General features: G+C 57.6%; 1 protein-coding gene across 1 annotated transcript; it reads left to right on the forward strand.

Moving 5' to 3' along the window:
• Positions 1 to 6,045: 6,045 nt before the first annotated feature.
• NCLIV_001240 (hypothetical protein) lies at positions 6,046 to 15,673 on the forward strand (the record flags this gene model as incomplete). The annotated part of the gene is made up of 10 exons (XM_003879620.1): positions 6,046 to 9,231; positions 9,832 to 9,987; positions 10,677 to 10,766; positions 11,220 to 11,306; positions 11,741 to 11,897; positions 12,683 to 12,772; positions 13,384 to 13,523; positions 14,045 to 14,155; positions 14,813 to 14,873; positions 15,555 to 15,673. The coding sequence occupies 10 exons, from the start codon at positions 6,046 to 6,048 to the stop codon at positions 15,671 to 15,673; spliced, it is 4,197 nt and encodes a 1,398-aa protein (XP_003879669.1).
• Positions 15,674 to 18,193: the final 2,520 nt, after the last annotated feature.

The following is an 18,193-nucleotide window of genomic DNA, read 5'->3' on the forward strand; positions in this document are numbered from 1 at the left end:
CGGACCGCCGAAAAACAGTGGGACACGGGGGGAGAGCAGACGCTTTTTGCAGAGACGCCCGAGTGTGGCGTCATGAAGAGGGGAACTCCTCTGGAGACGCCCGGAAGACTCAGAGATGTGTCTTGCGTTTTCGCCGACCCAATCTACGGGTCAGGCGTGCGTTCTTCGTCGCGGCTGCGTCCAGCGAGAACCAGCGAGGCTCGAGCGGCCGCTCCAGAGGTTGCAGGGAGTCTGCTGGAAACGATTCCCCACGGCGGTACCTTGCAGCGCGAGCCTGTGAGGCTCACCCACTCGTGGCCGTGGAAGCGAGAAGGCGGGGAAAGGACGGTCTTCTCGCTCGCCGAGGAAGAAGCAAGGCGACGACGCTAGAAACCGACGGGGACTCGCCGCGCGACTGGCAGACGCGCCGCGGACAGCCTCCGCGTTCTCGGGTTTCTTCTCCCTCGAGAGGACTTGCGCGAGGCCTCTTGTCCTTTCGGTTTGTGCGCTCTTCTCAGCACTGAGTCTGTCGCGGGGTGAAACGGAGCAGTTTTCGTCGGTTTCAGCCCGAGACGGGGCAAGCGCCTCCGCGCGTCCATTCAGAGTCTTTTCCACGAGTTCCTAGCCCCCAGAGGGGAAAAGGAGAAAAAGTGCCAGGAGCGTGAGCGGGGATTGGAGCAGCGAGCTCGGCGTTCTTTGACTGCCCAGCCGCTGCTGCGACACACAAGGTGAGACCAGCCCTCCGTCGCGCGCTTCGTTCCAGTCCTCGACACGCAAGTGTCCAGGATTCCAGGAGGGGGAGTTTCGTCAAGCGCGTCTCCGCTGCAAGATGCTCACGGAGGGAGCGCGTCGGAACGGAATACAGATGCAACCGAGAAAGGTTTTCGCAGTGGAAGAGGCTCGCATGTGCCTCAGTTCGCGCTTTGCACGAGTCTCTCGCTCAGGCGCTCCTGAACCCTGCGAAAAGCGCGAAGCGGTCTCCCGGCGAGAATCCGGGCCAAAAAGAAAAAAGTATCGGAAGCAGGAACTGTGCCTGCGAGATTGGCTGTGAAACAAACGTCCGTTGGGAAACGGAGCCGTGGCCTTCCGCTACGAAGCCGCATATAGCGCCGGAAAACGAAAGCCGTGGGCGCAAAAAACACGAAAGAGTTAGCTGAACGGGAGAGAAAAATGCAGGAAAGTACAGCCTTCCACTGGAGAAACAGTTGAGAACTCGTCCCGGAAATCGACACAGACTCTCTCGCGCGCGTTTCTCCCCTGCAGGCGACCTCGGGGCAAACTCTCGTGAACCCTACCCTCCGTAGCGACGAGGCTAGCGGCGGATAAGTAAGCCTCTCCAAGGTCTGGGAGCGGAGACACGCGCAGCAAGCAACTGGAGGCTCTCCCCCCGGGAACTTGCGACAGCGCGACGGCGAGGCTGAGAGACACGCGGCGAGAAAACCGAAAGGAAAACAGGAAACGTCGATAAAAGCGAACCAGCGACAATGGACCCGCCGACCAGGTCGGCTGCCACGGTCGAGGAAAAAGCTCTTGCCTGCGCCGGCGCACGCCTATACATGCACCACGCCACTTGCTGTCGTGGCTCTATCTGTGTGGTGGCGATTTGAGAGACTGTCCTTCCCCCGCGCGGGGGTTCAGATGCGAACACGACACTCCGGCGAAGAAAGCGAGAGGATCTCTCCTCTCTCATATCTACACAGAGGCAAGCGGCGGGCGAGGGGAGGTAGGGGGAGAACGCCGGCGACGCCAAAACCGTCGCGTGTACGACGACGAATCGCCCGGCTGGCAAGCCGCTGGAAAGAAGCAACACCGAGAAGCGAACCCGCGGCAGAAAAACGCGCCTGAGAGTGTCGTTTTTCTCCAAGCTGTTTCGCGCCATGACAAGGGAACCGGGGGAAACCTCCAGAGATCCACACAATTCGTACGTGTGCTGCACGTACAGCCTCTGCGATATTCTCACCGACCCCGCAGCTGCGCAAGACAGCTCTTGTACACCGAACATCAACAGCTATTGTTCCAACATATGGGCACAAACCTACGCATCTCTCGTCCCCCTCTACAAGCATCGTTTGTGTCCATCTGCGCATCTAAGTTGATGCTCGGCCAAATATAAAAGACGCCAACTTCCTGGATGTACACATACAGCAAACTCATCCGTATCCCTTAGTCTACATACTCACACGCGCAGATATATACACGCATACACGCATATATGTATGCATATATATGTATATATAGGCAACAGACAGATGTCAGTGTGTAGTGCGTGGGCCCTAAAGAGGGAGAAACACAGGTTCTTCTTCCAAATGCACAGAACTGTCGGTGTTCTCGGGAGGAACGGCGTGGCTACGAAGGGAGTGAGGGGAGGAGCGAGGGGTGCGTAGTTTCGAGCCGCGGGGCGCACCGACAAGGGTGTCTCGTCCGTGTCCGTCGAGTCTCGCGCTCCAAACACAAATTCCCTGCTATCCCTTCAGCTCCTCCCGTGTTGTGTACTCCCAGGCGACCCGTTTTTCCTTCGCAAACCGAGTTTCCCCACGTATTTTCTCGGCCGGCCCATACTTTCGTACGTGTGTGCATGCTTATGGCTCTGTGGCGAACCTAACGAGAAGGGGAACGGAGACGAGGGCGGACATCCGATAGGCGGAATCTTTGGCAAAACTACGTCCACTCAAGCAGCACGGTCTCCGCCAGAACGTGTGGTTCGACTGTTTCACCTACGTGCTTGTATGAATGGAACATTCGGTGAAGAACTATGATAGAGAAACAAGGTATGGGTTGTTGGGTTGTTTGCCTTTTTACTTTTAAGACTATCTGTCACCGCCTTTCCACTACATCAATACAAAATATTGTTAGTTTATTGTCACTTTGCAAACTAGTGATTTTATTCGTTGACCCGTGAGTAGTCAGTAGAATTACACGAGACAGAGGACTTGATTCCCGTGACCATGTCCCCGCGCAACACGCGCCAAACACACCGAAACGCGTTTCTTGATTTACCAGGGTACTCAGCTACAACGATCATCGCTCCCTGAACCCCGGCCCTGCCTCTGTCATTCGATTTGAGTTAAACCCATGTGAACACAAAAGACCATCGAATATAACGGTATGCTGGATGAAACGGTAAAAATTTGGAGCGTCAGAACAGAGCCGCCGTTTACATGTTATTGCATCGTCCCGCTGGCCGACTGCGAGAATGGTCCGCCCTCCATCAGCTGCGAGTGGGCGGCCTTTTCGAACTGCGCTCGAGTTGTCCTCGTGCCTTTTTGTGTTCTTTTGAGAGGACACACGAACGGGAGCGATCCGACTGTGGGGGGAAGGGGGACACACTGCACAGCAGCGTTCGTGCCATCTCGTAGACGCCAGCCCAAGCGACGCACCGTGACGAGTTGTCTTCACGCGAAGAAACGGCCTACGAGAGAAGATCTCTTCCGCTCCGGGCCTGACGCTTAGAAGCTTCTACGCTCTGTACCACCACAGCCAGCCGAGATTCTCCACAGGACTCTTTCCAGCAAACCAGTTCCCGCGCCCGCTCGTCCTCCGCGATCCGGCGGCGACTCGCAGTTCGGAACACCAGCAAGCAGGCGTGGTGCAAGACTGCACACACGGGGCAGACACGTATATATATATATATGACATCTATGCGTGTGTAAGGAGATCAGACGCGTGGAGATGCTACCGAGAGAGAGGCCGAGAAGGACGTGCCGTCTTCTAGACAGGAGAAGGGAGAGAGAACGGGTACTCACTCACTTGTGGCCGCCTGAGGATCCTTGCGAGTGGCTGCGGCAAGGCGGAGATCGGTGGAAAACAAGCTGAAGAAGCTTTCCGTTTCTTTCTTGGCGTTATGAGGCTCCGCCCGAGCTGCAGAGCGCCCCACTGGTGTGACCGGGCGCCTGGAAGGCCCTTGGCGAGAGCCGCCGACTCTGCAGAGATTGACGTTAGGGAGAAACTACTCTCTATCACTGTGTGAACGGAGAGGCGCTGGCAACCCGAAGCTGCAAAGGCACCTTAGCCGCATGTGTTCAGGTGAGGACGCGTGTGTCACTCTCACCGCCAAGGGTCAGGGCGGGGCTGTGCGTGTGTGCCTCTTCCCACGACGGGGGACAATGGACCCCCATTTACAGACGCAGGAGACAGCAGGCTTTCCTCTCATCCCTCTGTAAAAGGCACTTCGAGAGTCTCCTCTCTGGAAAATCCCTGCTTCTCCCTTCCAGTTTGTCGATTTCCGGCGCGACAGAGGCGTCCCTCGCTGAGAATGTACACCCCGGCACACACGGGAGAGTGTGAGCAGTGCAACTCCCCGCGCAAGGCGTTCCGCCGTCACTTTCCATTTCTGCTTGGAAATGGCGACGATGCTGTTTTCTCGACTGCGAAGAGGAATGAGCGCGTGAGGACGCGCGACAGAGGGAAACGGTCAGCGAGCGCGCGTGGCCACACGCAACTGTCGGTTCGCCGCGTTGCGCGAGAAAGTCTCGCGACAGGAGGAGGAAAAAGCTGGTCGGCGCGCGCGCGCGCGGCAAAGCGTCACTGCATGCTTTCTCGTCGGCGCTCTGCATGAGCTTGCATATTTTCTTTCCTCTCCTCGGAGAGTGACTTTGTCGAAGCAGATATTGTCTCTTTAGGTTTGGCGGAGCCGGCGGGGTTTCCAGAGGTTTCGGGGAGGAAATCTGCTCGATTTGTTCCGCTTTCCCCCGCTGACTCTCGCTCCCCCGATTTTCCGCGTGTACGCTTCTTCCTCGCAGTGTTGCTCGACAAGAACCGTCGCTGGCTTTTTCGTCCCTCGTCTTTTTCGCTTCATTCTTCACTTTTCACTTGTAGTTTCCGCGGCGGCGCGCCAGGCTTTCGGGCTCCGACCTCGGTGCTCCCCTCGCCCTCGCACTCGGCCCCTCCCCATCGTCTGTCTCCCGCTGTTCACGCTCTGTCTACACGCCAGAGAGGCGGCGCGAAGGCAAACGCTTTGCCGCCTCTTACACAGTTCAGCAACTCCTCCGTGCTTTCTCCACTCTTTCTTCCGTCGTGCCTCTTTTAGGGCCTCCGACCTCAGTCTTCGAGTGCCTAGCCGAATCGTTCCCGTGCAGCGCCGCTAGAGCGCTTCTTCTTCCCTTTCTACCCGCTTCACTTGTCGCGAAATCGTCGAGTCAAGCAAGTCAGTCCCCTCTCTGCTTCTTGAGGTTGGCCGTGGACTCCGCAAAAGTATCTCCACCTCGCCTCGCTCACCTTTTTTCGTCTCGCCGTCTCCCCTCCGAGGCGTCACGCCTCTCCAGCAGATTCCCTTTCTTCGCGCTCTCCTCTTCTCCGCGCACCGCCGCCGTTTCGCGCCGGCTTCCGAGAAGCTGCGGGCGCCGAGGCGCCGGAGCGCACTTGGCATGCGCCGCTGCTGAGGCAGCGGGGGAAAAGGAGAAGACGGTTGCGTCGGATTGCTCTGAGCATCCAAAAGCTGGAGAAGATGGTTCTTCTGTCGCTTTGCTAAGGAGAGGAAGAAAGGCGCTCGCGCCCTGTCGTCTCTCGAGGGAAAAGAGTGTCTTTCGCGCGGTTTAACCTGCGAGAGACAGAGGACACAGCAGGGCTGACGACTGAGGGGAGAGGCTTCCGACTCCGGGATTTAATAGAACTTCATCGACTAGACCTAAAGGTAGACGGGCTGACCAGCCCGGGACGAGAAAGGCGTGCGTGTTTCTCGCTGCCGACTCCGCTCTTCTCTTTCCCTCGCGCGCGCAGCTCTCGCGTCTCACGCACGCGACTCTAAGCGCTGTGCGTGTGGGGGGATCCGCGTTTGAGCTGCGCGGCGAAAAACGCGTCTCGTGCTTCAGCCTCGCTGTCGGAATCCTCGGAGGCAAAAGGTTCTTGGCAGCGCCTTCTGTGTCTGTCGCCGTTTTCCGGCCAAGAGTTTGCGTGAAGCGCGTCGACTGCGAGAGCCTCGCCGCTCTGAGGAGACCGGTGCGCGTTCCGGTTTTCGCCTGCTCGTGGTCTTCTCAGGCGCGCGATTCTTCTCGCTGGCCCCTCGGGTTCCTTTCGCCGCCTGTCTTCCCGTTCGACGTTTCCCCTCTCTCTAGCGAGAGTCTCCACACCATGGACAGTCAGATGCAGCACAGGCTCGAGGTACTTCGGAACAAGTTAGGCCGTCAGCGCACACCTGTCCCTCCGGTTCCACCCGCTCTCTCTTCTCTCAAGCAGCCCGCTTCGGTTTCGCTCGGAATGGAGACTTCCGAGGCAGGCGCTGAGGGGAAAGAGGACTCAGGCGCGCCCGCAGCTGCAGCCGAGACAGGAGCTCAGTTTTCGCCTTCATCTTCTTCCTCGTGCTCTGCGCCGTCTTCATCCGGTTCTTCCGCTTCTTCGTTTCCAGGCGAAACAGTGAGAGAAGCGGAGGGCGCTGTGGAGAGGTCGGGCGAGAGAGGCGCGCACGTGAACGGAGCGGGGCCAGAGACTCTCGCGTCCGTGCCGGGAACTGCGGCTCTGCTTGCAGCCGCTTCCGCTCGATCCGCGCTCCGTTCTGGGCCGGCGTCTGCGGCTGCTCAGTCGTTTGCTGACACGTCTTCGAGCGTCCGTTCGCGCTTCGTGGGCTTGTCGGACATGACAACCTCCACAGCGCGTCGCATCGTTCTTCTCGAAGGGAGGAAGAAGAGCACTGCAGCGCTCTTGACCGAAAGCCTTCGCCCCTCGCGTTCGCCCTCGCACCCTCGCGGAGACGCCGAGAAAATGCGTGCTTCTGGTTCGCTGTCCGGTTGTGAGACGGAGCGCGAGGCGCCCGCAGAGGCGACGGGGCCTACGTCGCGGCCGCGCGTTTCCGAGCTGCAACAGTGGCGCTCGCGACTGAGAGAGAACGTGGAGAAGCAACTCGAGGAGTTTCAGACGCGCGCGCGGTCGCAAAAGGTTCTTGCGCCGCGGCGGGCGACCTCGAAGGAGCCCAGCGACGGAGAAGCCGAGACGGATCCGAGCGGCGCGCGAAATCCCGCCCGGGGTGGACCGGGAGAAGAACCGGAGGTGGGCGATGAACAGCCGGGAGACCGCGTGGTGGGGACGAAGAGCGACGGCAGAGAGGCGGACTTGAGGGCTGCAGACCGCGGAGAGGGCGACGAAGAGAGAGGAAACAATGGAGGATTCCACCAGGGAGACGCCGCGAAGGGAGACGACAGCAGGGCCGTGGATTCGCACGCGGTTTCGTCTCCGACGTCTCGCCTCCCTGCCAGTCGAGAGGCCAACAAGGAAGGCGAGAGAGACGCGAGCGAAGATGGCGCCGACTTCGAGCGGCCTTTGTCCAAGAGTCCCTTGAGTCGCTTCCACCCGCACCGCCCTCTGAAGAATGCGCACCTGCGCGATGTGCATGTTGCTGAGCGCCAAGAAGACACTTCTCACGCGGCCAGCGGCGCCGTGAGCAGCCCGGAAGCCGGAGCGAGTGCGCGACATGCCTCGCAGGGTCGCGAAGAGCGGCACGGCGGGCGGAGTCGCCATCCGCACGAAGAGCCTCGTTCGCGGGGAGGCGCGTGCAGTAAAGACGGCGGGTCTGCCGCGCGTTTCGCAGCGGATCGCGAGCGAGACGCCAGGGACGAGCGCGAGAGGCGCGAAGGCCAGGCGTTGCTGGACCGAGACAAGAAGCGCGAGGGCGGAGGCCGCGGGGAGGCGCACCGGCGTCGGTCACCGCGGAGGGAGCGCAGCTCGGAGGACGAGGCGCGGCGAGAAGATGTGGTTGTGGGTGGGCGCCCCGAGAGGAGAAGAGGGAGGAGCCGAAGTCGCGAGCGGAGGAGACACGAGGGGAACGCGCGGGCGCACCACCAGGAGTTGGCTGCGCGGCGAGAAGAGGAGACGCGCGAGAGAGAGAGGCGCGAGGAAGACGCCGGCAGGGACGCGCGCGATCGAGGGAAAGGCGGCCGCGAGAGAGAGCGCGAGAGAGGACGCGAGAGAGAAGGCTCTTCCCACGGCGGCTCGGCGTCGGCGGGACGCCGGAGCGACGAGCGCAGAAGAGAGGAGGCGAGCGGCGGGCGAGTCGAGGGGCGAAGGAGGAGAGACGACTCTGAGCGGCGAGAAGAGGCGCGCGCGTCCGGGTCCGAAGGCGGGGAGCGCGAGGAGAGGGAGCTCGCGAGTCAGCCAGGGAATCGAACAAAGGCGGCGGGGCGGGGTGCGAGCGGGAGGCGCCTCAGCGAGGAGCGGAGGAGCCGATCGGCGAGTCCGATCACGCGCGAAAACAGTCCAGAGACAGAGGAGAAGCAGAGGGCGGTGCGAGAGCGAGACAGCGCGAAGCGGGCGCCGCGTGACCGGGAGGGGCGAGGCCGAGAGCGCGAAGAAGAGAGAAAGCGGCCGCGAGCCGCGGGGTCGGGCGGCGAGATGGAGGCCGAGGGGGACAGTCTGCGCGCGACGGCGCTGGGGAAGAGAGAAGCCGCAGAAGAGAGAGAAGAAGGCGAAATCGACGAGGACGAACCCGAGATGAGGGAAGAAGACCCTGCGCAGAAACCTGACGGCGGGGAGACGAAGCAGAACGAAGAGAAAAAGAAAGAGAAGGAGGAGAAGGAGAAGAAGAAGAAGGAGGAGAAGAAGAAGGAGAAAGAGAAGGAGGAGAAAGAGGAAGAGGAGAAAGAGAAGGAGGAGAGGGAGGAGAATGAGAGAGAGGAGAGGGAGGAGAATGAGAGAGAGGAGGAGGAGATGGAGAGAGAGGAGGAGGAGAAGGAGAGAGAGGAGAAAGAGAAAGAGGAGAAAGAGGAGAACGAAGACGAGCGGGAAGAGCTGTTTACGCCGGAGCCTGGGGAAACGGAGATGCTGCTGACACCCGAAGATGGAGGGCAAGTCGACGCGTCTGTTGGGCAGCCGAGCGTGGAGGAGAGCGAGAGGCGACGGAGAGACGGCTCGGATCGGGCGAGTGGCCAAGAGGGGAAGGGCGTTGGCCGCGCCCTCGAGGCTTCGCGACTGAGCAGAGAGCCTCGGGCCGGGAGTGACGGCGACGGGCGCGGCGAGGACGAGGGCGAAGATGACGCGTGTTTGTCTGCGAGACCGGGCGCGGAGGCGGCCCCAGACGGGGCGAGGGAGCGCGGTGGGGAAGACGACGAGTGCAGTCCAGAGGAGGACGTGGATCCTGAGGAGCGCGAGGAGGAGGAGGAGCTCCAGAGACAGCTGCAGAGCGTGGGCGCGAGTTGCAAGTGCAAGCGCAGCAGCAGCCTGATGTACGGATGCCGCAGAGTCGAGATCTTCAAGAAACTCAACAAGATCAGCGAGGGAACCTACGGCGCAGTCTTCCGAGCCATGAACCGCACCACGGGCGAAATTGTGGTGAGCGACGGACCCTCCAACTCAGAGAAGCCGTCGAAAGACAGAGACAGAAGAGAAAAAGAGCGAGAGAGAAAAAAAGAGCGGGAGAGGAAAAAAGAGAGGGAGAGAAAAAAAGAGAGGGAAGAGACAGAGAGACGGTGTAGATATGACGGGGCAGGCTGGGGAACAGCAGAAGAGCGGCAGAGCCCAAAGTAGAGGGTAAACGGAAAACGGGTAGCAACATCTCGGCGGAGAGAGAAGGAGAAAGAACAAAGAGCAGGAGATAAAAAAGACAACTGGAGAGAGAAGGGACTGTGGAGGAAAGGCAAGAGAGCGAGGCGAGTTCTGGAGTTTGCGGCATGCGGAGAGTTGACCCGTGCCTTTGGAGAAGCGCGTTGGTTTTGGTATTTCTTCGACATGGGAGATGGACTTGAATTTGCTTGAACATTCGGACGCGACGGCGTCTATCTGCTTTGACGCATCTGCGAGCGGGGAAAGGGCGCGCGTGCAGATTCCCCGAGTGTCCCGTTTTTTTTTCCCGATCTCCTTTTCCCTCTGCAGCGGTCGTCTGCGGTCACACGCCACGCCGTGTTTCCCCCTTGCTTTGCGGCTCCTGTGCAGGCTCTCAAGCAGATAAAATACCACAACCGCCTGTGGAGCGAGGGCTTTCCGGTGACGAGTTTGCGAGAGATTTCCATCATGCTGGAGTTGCAGCACCCGAACGTCCTCGATGTCCAGGAGGTCGTGGTCGGGACGGGCCAGCATCAAGTCTTCATGGTACGCGGATCAAGTGGAACAAGGAAGAGAGACGGAAGCAAAAAACGGGGAGGAACAGAGGCAGAACACGCGCGGCGGGGGTGGGGAGTGAACGAAGGCGGGGCGTCCCCGAGACGGAGAGAGAGATGGAGAGGGAAAACGCGAGGAAGACAGAAGCGCACGAGGCGAGACTGGACACATAGATAGAGAAGGAAAGGAGAGACATACATCACAGACAGGCGGCAGTTGTTTGTTTTCGGGCCTCGGAGGGGGGTTCAAGGTTTAGGCGGGGCGGTCCCAAGGCATGCACTACTTGGCTGCCGAGTGCATCTGCACCAAGAGTGGAGCGGGAAACCTCACGACTCCGAGGCGCGTGTCTGCAGGAGTCCTTTCGAGCGAGGCACACACATCTCCCATTCTTTCACGCTCGGCATCCAGGACGCGGTTGACGTCTCCAGCGTGCCCACAGTTCCTGCGACTTTCGAGACTCCCATTTCCTCCTCTCTCCTCTCCCCGTGTTCGCTCCTAGCGGTATTTGTCTCTCTCTCCTCGCGACATCACTCTCTCTCGCCTCTCGAGGTCACTCTCATTTCCCCCTGTCTCTGTTTCGTTTTCTCTCGCTTTGTTTCTTCTCTTCCTTGCTTTCCGTCTGACCACTTTGTCTTGGTGGTTCGTGGACGCACAGCTTGTCTGCGTTCTCGTTGTCGCAGGTGATGGAGTACATTGAGCATGAAGTCAAGACGCTATTGGACGAGAAGCCGGAGTTTTCTACCGCCGAGAGGAAGTGCCTCCTCTACCAGGTGAGAAAGGGGGTCCAGTGCTCTTGCGACTTTTCGTTTTGTCTCCTCGCCCCTCTTGAGAGATGCTTCTCCGAACCACGTGGAAGCCGCATTTTTTCAGTCCACCTTTGGCGCTGAATGTTGAGTCTTTTCAAGAAAGCGCGGACAGCGCCGGCTCCGCGTGGTCGTCCGAGTCCCCCTAGAACCTCGGTTCTTCTTCCGCTCGTTCTGCGTCTCCGCTCCTGTCTCCCTTTCTTCGCGTCCCGTCTCTTCTCGTGGCACGTCGCGCTCCTGTATCCTTCCGTGCTTTTCCTTGCCTGCCTCGCACCTCGGCTCTGCTCCCCCTTCTGTCTCCTCGCTGACTGGCCTGCTTTTCCCTTCAGTTTGTTTGCCCTATCTTGCCGCCTTGCCCACCTTCCCCTCCTGTGTTTTCCGACTCTTCATGTGGTTGCTTTGGCTGTGCGATTGCTGCAGCTTCTCGAGGCCCTGGCGTACATGCATGCGAACTTTGTCTTCCACCGCGACCTGAAGCCGAGCAACTTGCTATACTCCAATCGAGGGGTACGTGACCGCAGGTTCCGCCTCGCCACGTATCTCTGGCGCCTGTGTAGTCTGGCCGCTCCTCCGTCTCTCGTCTCGCCTTCGTCCTTCCTGTGCTTCCCCTTTTCCTGCTCAGCTGCCGTCTCTCGCCCCTCCCAATTAGCGCAGTGTCGATGTCGTCTGCCTGGCGTCTCTATCCTGTTCGTCGCTTGTCTCTTTCTGCTGGTCTTTCTTCTGACCTTCGGTCCTTCTTTTGTCCTTCCGGCCCTGTGTCCGCCTCTTCGCCAGTCCTGTTCTTGTGTCCTTCTGTGCTTGCGTCCTTCTGTCCTGCGCTCCTTCCTTTGGTTCGCTTGGCTCTGTGTTTTCTCTCCTTCGCTCGCGTGTCTCTCGCGCGAACGCGCCGGTCTGGGTCTCTTCAAAAGCGTCTGTGGCCACGCCGTCTGCTTGCACTGCAGGTGCTCAAGGTCGCCGATTTCGGCATGGCTCGGAAGTTCGGTTTTCCGCTCCACAACCGCGTCTTCACCAAGAACGTCGTGACGCTCTGGTACCGCCCGCCCGAAATCCTCCTCGGCGAGGGAACCTACGACGCTGCTTGCGACGTCTGGGCCGTCGGTGAGTCCAAAAGAGACACCCAGCCGAGGACAAGAGGCAGGAGAAAGAGGGACAGCACGAGAGACGAAGGGTCCGGAGTAGGCGAAGGAACGGGAAAGAGGGGAGGGAGAAGAGTTGACGGGAAAAGACAAGTTGCGGGAAGCAGCCGGCGCCAGGCGCGTTGTGTCGTCTACCGCCCTTTCCGGCTGAATGCATACGAAGAGCGGTCGGAATCGTTGAGTGGATGCGCCGTATCGGCACGGGGCGATAGCGCGGGTTCCGAGGTTCCTCATCCGAGGCATGCAGTGGCTTCAGCAAGCAGACCTGAAGCACATTCAGACGCCCAAACAGGAGGCAAATATCTAGGCTTCAACCACGCTGCCTCCTGCTGCCAAAAAGCCGGATGGAGCCAGAAGATAGGAGCTACACACCGAGAGCAGCCCCCGTTTTCTGGCCACGAACGAGGGAGAAACGGTGGACAGGCGCCGCCCACCAAACCTCCACTTGCTGTCTCCTCCTGTCTCTCTCCTCCCGTTCTCTTCGTTGTCTCCGCGGCTGTTTCCTCGGAGATTGGCGCCTCTATTCGGTTTCGTATATATATTTATACATAGGCATTCACATATATATATATATATATATGTATATATATTTGTATACGTGTGTATGCATATGCATGTGCGTGTATGTAAAAGCGCACGGAAGGGGGTTCCTGTGGCTGCATGCGAGTGCACAAACTCTGGAAGGCACCGTTCTGCAGTTCTGAGGGAGCGCTGGGCGTCTCTTGGTTGGTTGCCGGCGTGGTGCAGGCGCAATTTTCGGCGAGTTTCTTCGAAAGAAGCCTCTCTTCGCAGGCCACGGCGAACTGGACACGCTGAACAAAATCTTCAAACTCTGCGGTGGGTGGTAGTAGCTCAGACTCGAAGGAGAACTCGGGGGAGGCCCCCCCTAGTGTGCCTGTGAGCCGCGGCGGAGCATCTCTGTCCGGCCACGCGTCCTCAAGACCGGGTTTTTTCCGCTGTGTGCATGCGCTATCCTCTCAATCTCGACGGGTTTGTGCATCTGCCTGTCGCGCAGTTTCTGTGCATTTCCATATACTTAAATACACATACTTACGCATATAGTGTATGTGCACATCTATCTCAGAATCCACGTGGTGTGCAGCCGTGCATGCGGTTTAGCACAGTCGTCTGTCGACTGGTTCGCCCTGTCTCTCCGTCTCCGTCGGTCCAGCCGTCCCCTTTCTGTGTCTCTGTGTGGGCGCGTGCGAACGCCTCGAATGATAAAGTGAGGGTTCCAGCGGCTGTGTGTCTCTACAGAGAGTTTCGCCTCACGCGTTGTTTCTGTCTCTCTCCCTCTCAGTGTCTCAGCCCTGCCTTCACTGATGCATGTGTGTGCATCGGAGGCTTTCTTGTCGCGGCTCTTGCCGCTCGGCGGCTCCACAGCGATCGCGAGACGAGGATGGTCAAATTTAAAACTGGCCTTTGCATGTGCTTTCTTTGCTTTTCAGGTACCCCGACGGAGACGTCTTGGCCGGAATTCAATTCGTTGCCCCACATCAAAAACAAGAAGTTCTTCACCTCGCCGCCTCAGTGTCAGCCTTCGTGGCGAGAGGTCTTCCCCCCACCTTCGAAACACCTGGCGATGGGGGTAGGGACGAACACGCGCGGCAGCAAAACGGCGCGTTTCAGTCCGCGTCGCCGTTTTATCGAACGCGACAGATCCTGCGCAGTTTATCTCTTCAAAGGAACCCTCTCAACGTGTGCTGCGTTCAGTCTCGATAAACTCCCTGCTTGCACTGGGCAGACCGAGACGCACTGGGATATCTCCGTCGCACTGGAACGGGCTTGAGTTGTGCCGGCCCTCTGTCGTTTGTTCTTCTTTTTCTTTCGTTTTCGTGCGTCGTGCGTGGTCTCACGTCCGCGTGTTCTCTCGTTGCTGCGCGGCTGTTTGTGTTTGTTCACGGCCACCCACCGGACGAGCATATCTTCTGCCTCGAGGCTGCCGCCACTCTGTGAATGCGCAGTGAAGAATAGGCCTGCATGCGTGCACAACCACTTCCATATGGGTGGAAGGTATGGACTTGTCCGCTCTCTGTTTCGTCGAGTTTTTGGCTCCCTTGCTTCTCGGCCATCGACCTCGCCTTCTCTCTTTTGTGTTGCGTTTCTCAGAGCAGCGGTGTGTTGACCGATCTCGGCCTCGATCTCCTCCAGAAGCTTCTCGAGCTCAACCCCGCGAAGCGCATCACGGCTGCTGAGGCGCTTCAGCACGAATATTTCCAGGTAAGAGGAAGAAAAGCAGAAAGAAAAAAGTGGAAACAAAACGCGTGGACGACGCGAGAAGCCGCGGGGCTCAGGGACGACCACAAATTGGAAACGCATGTGGCGGAGTGCATGCATGCGCCTGCAAGTTCATCTGCGCGGCCGCTCTGTGGTGCGGACACTCTGCGTGCTTTCTACATCGTTTTCGAGATGTGTGCAGCTTCACCTCGGGAAAACGCGCCCCAGCAGCGTACGGCCAGTGATGCACGTTTTGGTTAGGTGGACTGTGGAAGAAATCGCGACGCACCTCTATATTCTTTGTAGTGTGGAACGCATTGGCGCACCTGTTGCTATATACATACATATACACACATACATGTACATACGTATATATATATATATATATGTATATGTATAATAAATATATGCCTGAGTGGATAGTGTGTCCTTGGCTGCCGCGTGTCAGAGAGGTTTGCAGAATTTGTGCACCGCAACAGGAGGGAAGATAAAGGAATCTCATTGCGGGCGCCTTTGCGCAAACGCAGTCACGTACACGCGTGGACGTTTAAGGGTCGGGAGAGCCGTGCAGCTACGATGCCTGAAGTCGAGGTCCTTTTTGTCACGTCGGCGAGGTGAGGCTCACGCGGAGAGGTGCGGGTATGTTGTTTCCGTTTTCAGGAAAAACCCAGGCCGCAGCTGAAGGAACTGATGCCAACCTTCCCCGACACAAACAGCCAAGGTACGCGTTTGAACTTGCGTTCTGGAGTTCTCTCTCTGGGCGCCTCTGCGCTCGACGCCTGCTCATCCACTGTTAGGCTGTACATCCATGCCTCTTAAAAAATATATATACAGCCCTATCCGTTTGCCTAGACAAAGGTCTCCACATCTACGATGTAGCTGCGTCCATCTGCCGACATGGATCTCTCTGCCTCGATCGCTAGGCATGTGTATCTCTGTGTTTCTTTGTTGAGCTGCACGAATGCTCGCGGGGTGTTTGTACGTTTGCTGGCAAGTTCACTGATGTGGATGGGTCTCGCGCATGCACTTGATAAAGGCGGCATCTTACGGACTGTGGTTTTCAGCACGCCGGAAGCGTCGACGGCTGGGCAGCGGGAACCCGTTCGACGAACAGAAACGTAAGGGCGAGGTTAGGTCGATTTAGGCTTGCGCGTGACCGTCTGAACAGAGTCTCTGGGTTCTGCATGTATGCCCGGGAGTAAACGTGGAAGAATAGATTGAATCTTGAGTAGGGGGAAAAGAAGGACAATCGCATGTGTAGAACACGTGAATTTTTGGACGTCGATGGATCCCCTGCATCCGTTTCCTGCATCCATTGCGGCGTTCATGTGATGCGTTTGGGTTGGGGATGCGTGGCGCGGATGAAAAGAAGCGATTTACCTGTTTGCGCGTTTGTGTGCAGATCAAGACTCGTTCCGCTTCGGCGCTCGGGTGGATGCTGAGAAGTTTCTCTCTGCTCTGGCAGACCAAACAAAGGAGAAGAAGAAAGACAAGACGACGGGTGCCCGGAAGGGCCGGTAATTCTTCGGGAAAGAAGAGGGAAGGAGAAAGGCCATGGGCGTTCGCTTTTCTCGGATGTGCGCACAAAAGGCCAAAGAAGGAAGCGTCAGAGAGTGAAGTGCTTCGCCGCACCTGTTAGGCATGTCACGACGCGTTGGTGCGTGTTTTTATAGCCTCGCTGATAGCCGCAAGCACACGCTTGCATGCAGGACTGAATTTTCCAGTTGCGGACGCCCTTACGTGCTTATACCTTTGTGCATATATATATATATATATATATATATATGTATTTATATATATATATATATATATATATGCATGCTGATGTAGTTGCATGCGCAGCCTCTGGCGAGGGCGGGGCAGGGGTGAGGGAAGGGGGGCCGTGGCACAGCGTCTTCCGTCTGGTTCTGTGGGGTTCGGGAGACTGGCGTGTTGGCGATGTAGAGAAGAAAGAGTTTCAATCGGAGGAAGCGCTGCATTTTTGTCTTCGATGTCCTTGGCGGATCTCCTATTTGTCTGTTTGTGCGTCGATTTTTTTTCTCTGCGCGTTAACAACTGACTCTGCAAAATCGACGAACGGACATCGGGGGTTCATGAAATTCTGGCTGCAGTTGGCGAACCGAGTCTCCCGCAAACACCGCGCACCACACCGTCGCGCGGCCCCCGCGGAAATCTGCGCCGTCGGGCGCGGCCTTTTCTCGCGAAACCTCGACGTGGGAATGAAAAACGAAAGGCAGAATCGAACACGTCTGGAGTTATTCACAAACTAATTCGATATTCATGGATGTGTATCAGGTGGGGGCCCATACCTTAGCTTTTCTATTGACACAAACCCACACACATAGATGGAATCCTATACAAATGTTTAGATATCCAAGAATACAAAACTGGAGAGATTCGCCTGGTAAGGTGTGTCCCAGCGATGGCATCGCGTGTGCCTCCTGTCTCCCCTCTTTTTTTGACTCATGGGAAGAGACTTCCGCCCCGTAGCGATCAATCCCGACCCGTCGCTCCGTGCGGTCGCCTCCGGTTGAGACCGCACACAGCGACATCGGGGCACACAGCGACATCTCCAGTGTTCTCCGACAGTGTCTCAGTCGACACAGGCTCACAAAGGCCATCCCACAGTTCTTCCAAAGGGGGGTGTTTGTCCTCTCTTTGTTCATCCACGCTCGCGAGGAATCGAACAGTCGGATTCCTGCTGGTCTGCGACCGATTCCGACACTCGACGATTCTGTTCGCGGGGGTTTCAAGTGGACGCCCCTCGCGACTTGGGAGGTTGAGAAAATCGATTTACCCCGGGTGAAGCCAAGCCACCACGCTCAGCGGCTGTCCAACCATGACGGCCGTTTATTCAGAGAAGGAGGCTCGGCGACAGCTCTCTCCTCGTTCTGCGGAAGTGTGAGGTTTCGCTTTTGGAATGATACGCGGAACTCCAGTGACTCGAGCCTATACCACGATGCTCCCTAGTTTTAGCCTCTAGAAATTTCTGGGTTGCTTCGTTACGCCTTTTCAACTAGACAAGCACGTAGGTTCCAGCGTTCTTGTTTGAGAATGACGTTGCGACAAACGCTTGCGTTTTGCGGAAACAGTCATGAAAAGAAATAATACTGAAGGGGGCCAGGAGAAACAACATAACGTAGAAGTGTCTCCTCACACGCAGCATATTGTTCTACAACGATCTCCTTGCCAAGATAAAAATCCTCCGAGCGCGTACCACACACGGATTCATTTCCCGAGCGCAGCAGGGGCGATGGCTCTGAAGATGTTCTCACAGGAGATTTACTCTCTTCTTTGCTCCTTTTCCAGTAAGTACACTTCTCCGTGAAATCTGTACGACTAGCTCCCCACTCCGCGTTCCAGAAACCACCGCCTTCCATGTTTAGGCCAACCGGAACAATGCCGATGACATGCAAATGTATATCTTATTTTTCGCTCTACAAGTATGTAGGGGCAGCTGCGTACACAGTGGTAGACGCGCGTTCCGCTGTGTATTGGTGTTTCTGTGTTCCTGGTGAGGCACAAGCTGATCCTCTGAGCCGGCCATACTGGGGACGAACCCCGCAACCACCTGGAAGCTGGGTAAACGGCTGCGTACCACTGTTCTCTAGCGGAATAGTTGCCGTTTGAGGCCCGCGAGTACCATGCAAAAGTCCACCTTTTTGAGAAGCTTCACTGAACATATTTGTGCGCCGGGTCGGTTCGCGTAGAGTCTCAGTCGCGTTTCGTTCTGAAGAACTGCCGCTGGAGCCCGGGAAGCTTCTCCTTCCACCTTTGCTTCAGTATGTTTCCTCTGCCTTCGAAACAGACAGAACTCCGAACTTTTGCACACCCAGGGTCGCGCTAGTCTTTTTGGTTTCTCTGCTGCTGGCGGCGGCTGTCTCGCGCAGCTGCACGTCTTTCAAATTTTGCTTTGATAATCTCGTCCGTTTCTGCTTGTCGCTCCAGACGCAGGGGCGATATCTGGAAAGCGCACGCCAGTTAAACACACCTTGTCGAGACGTTCCCGCTTTTTGTCCTTGTGTCGGTTAGCATGCGTTG

This window comes from Neospora caninum, chromosome Ia (assembly GCF_000208865.1).
Source record: "Neospora caninum Liverpool complete genome, chromosome Ia".
Classification (NCBI taxonomy): domain Eukaryota; phylum Apicomplexa; class Conoidasida; order Eucoccidiorida; family Sarcocystidae; genus Neospora; species Neospora caninum.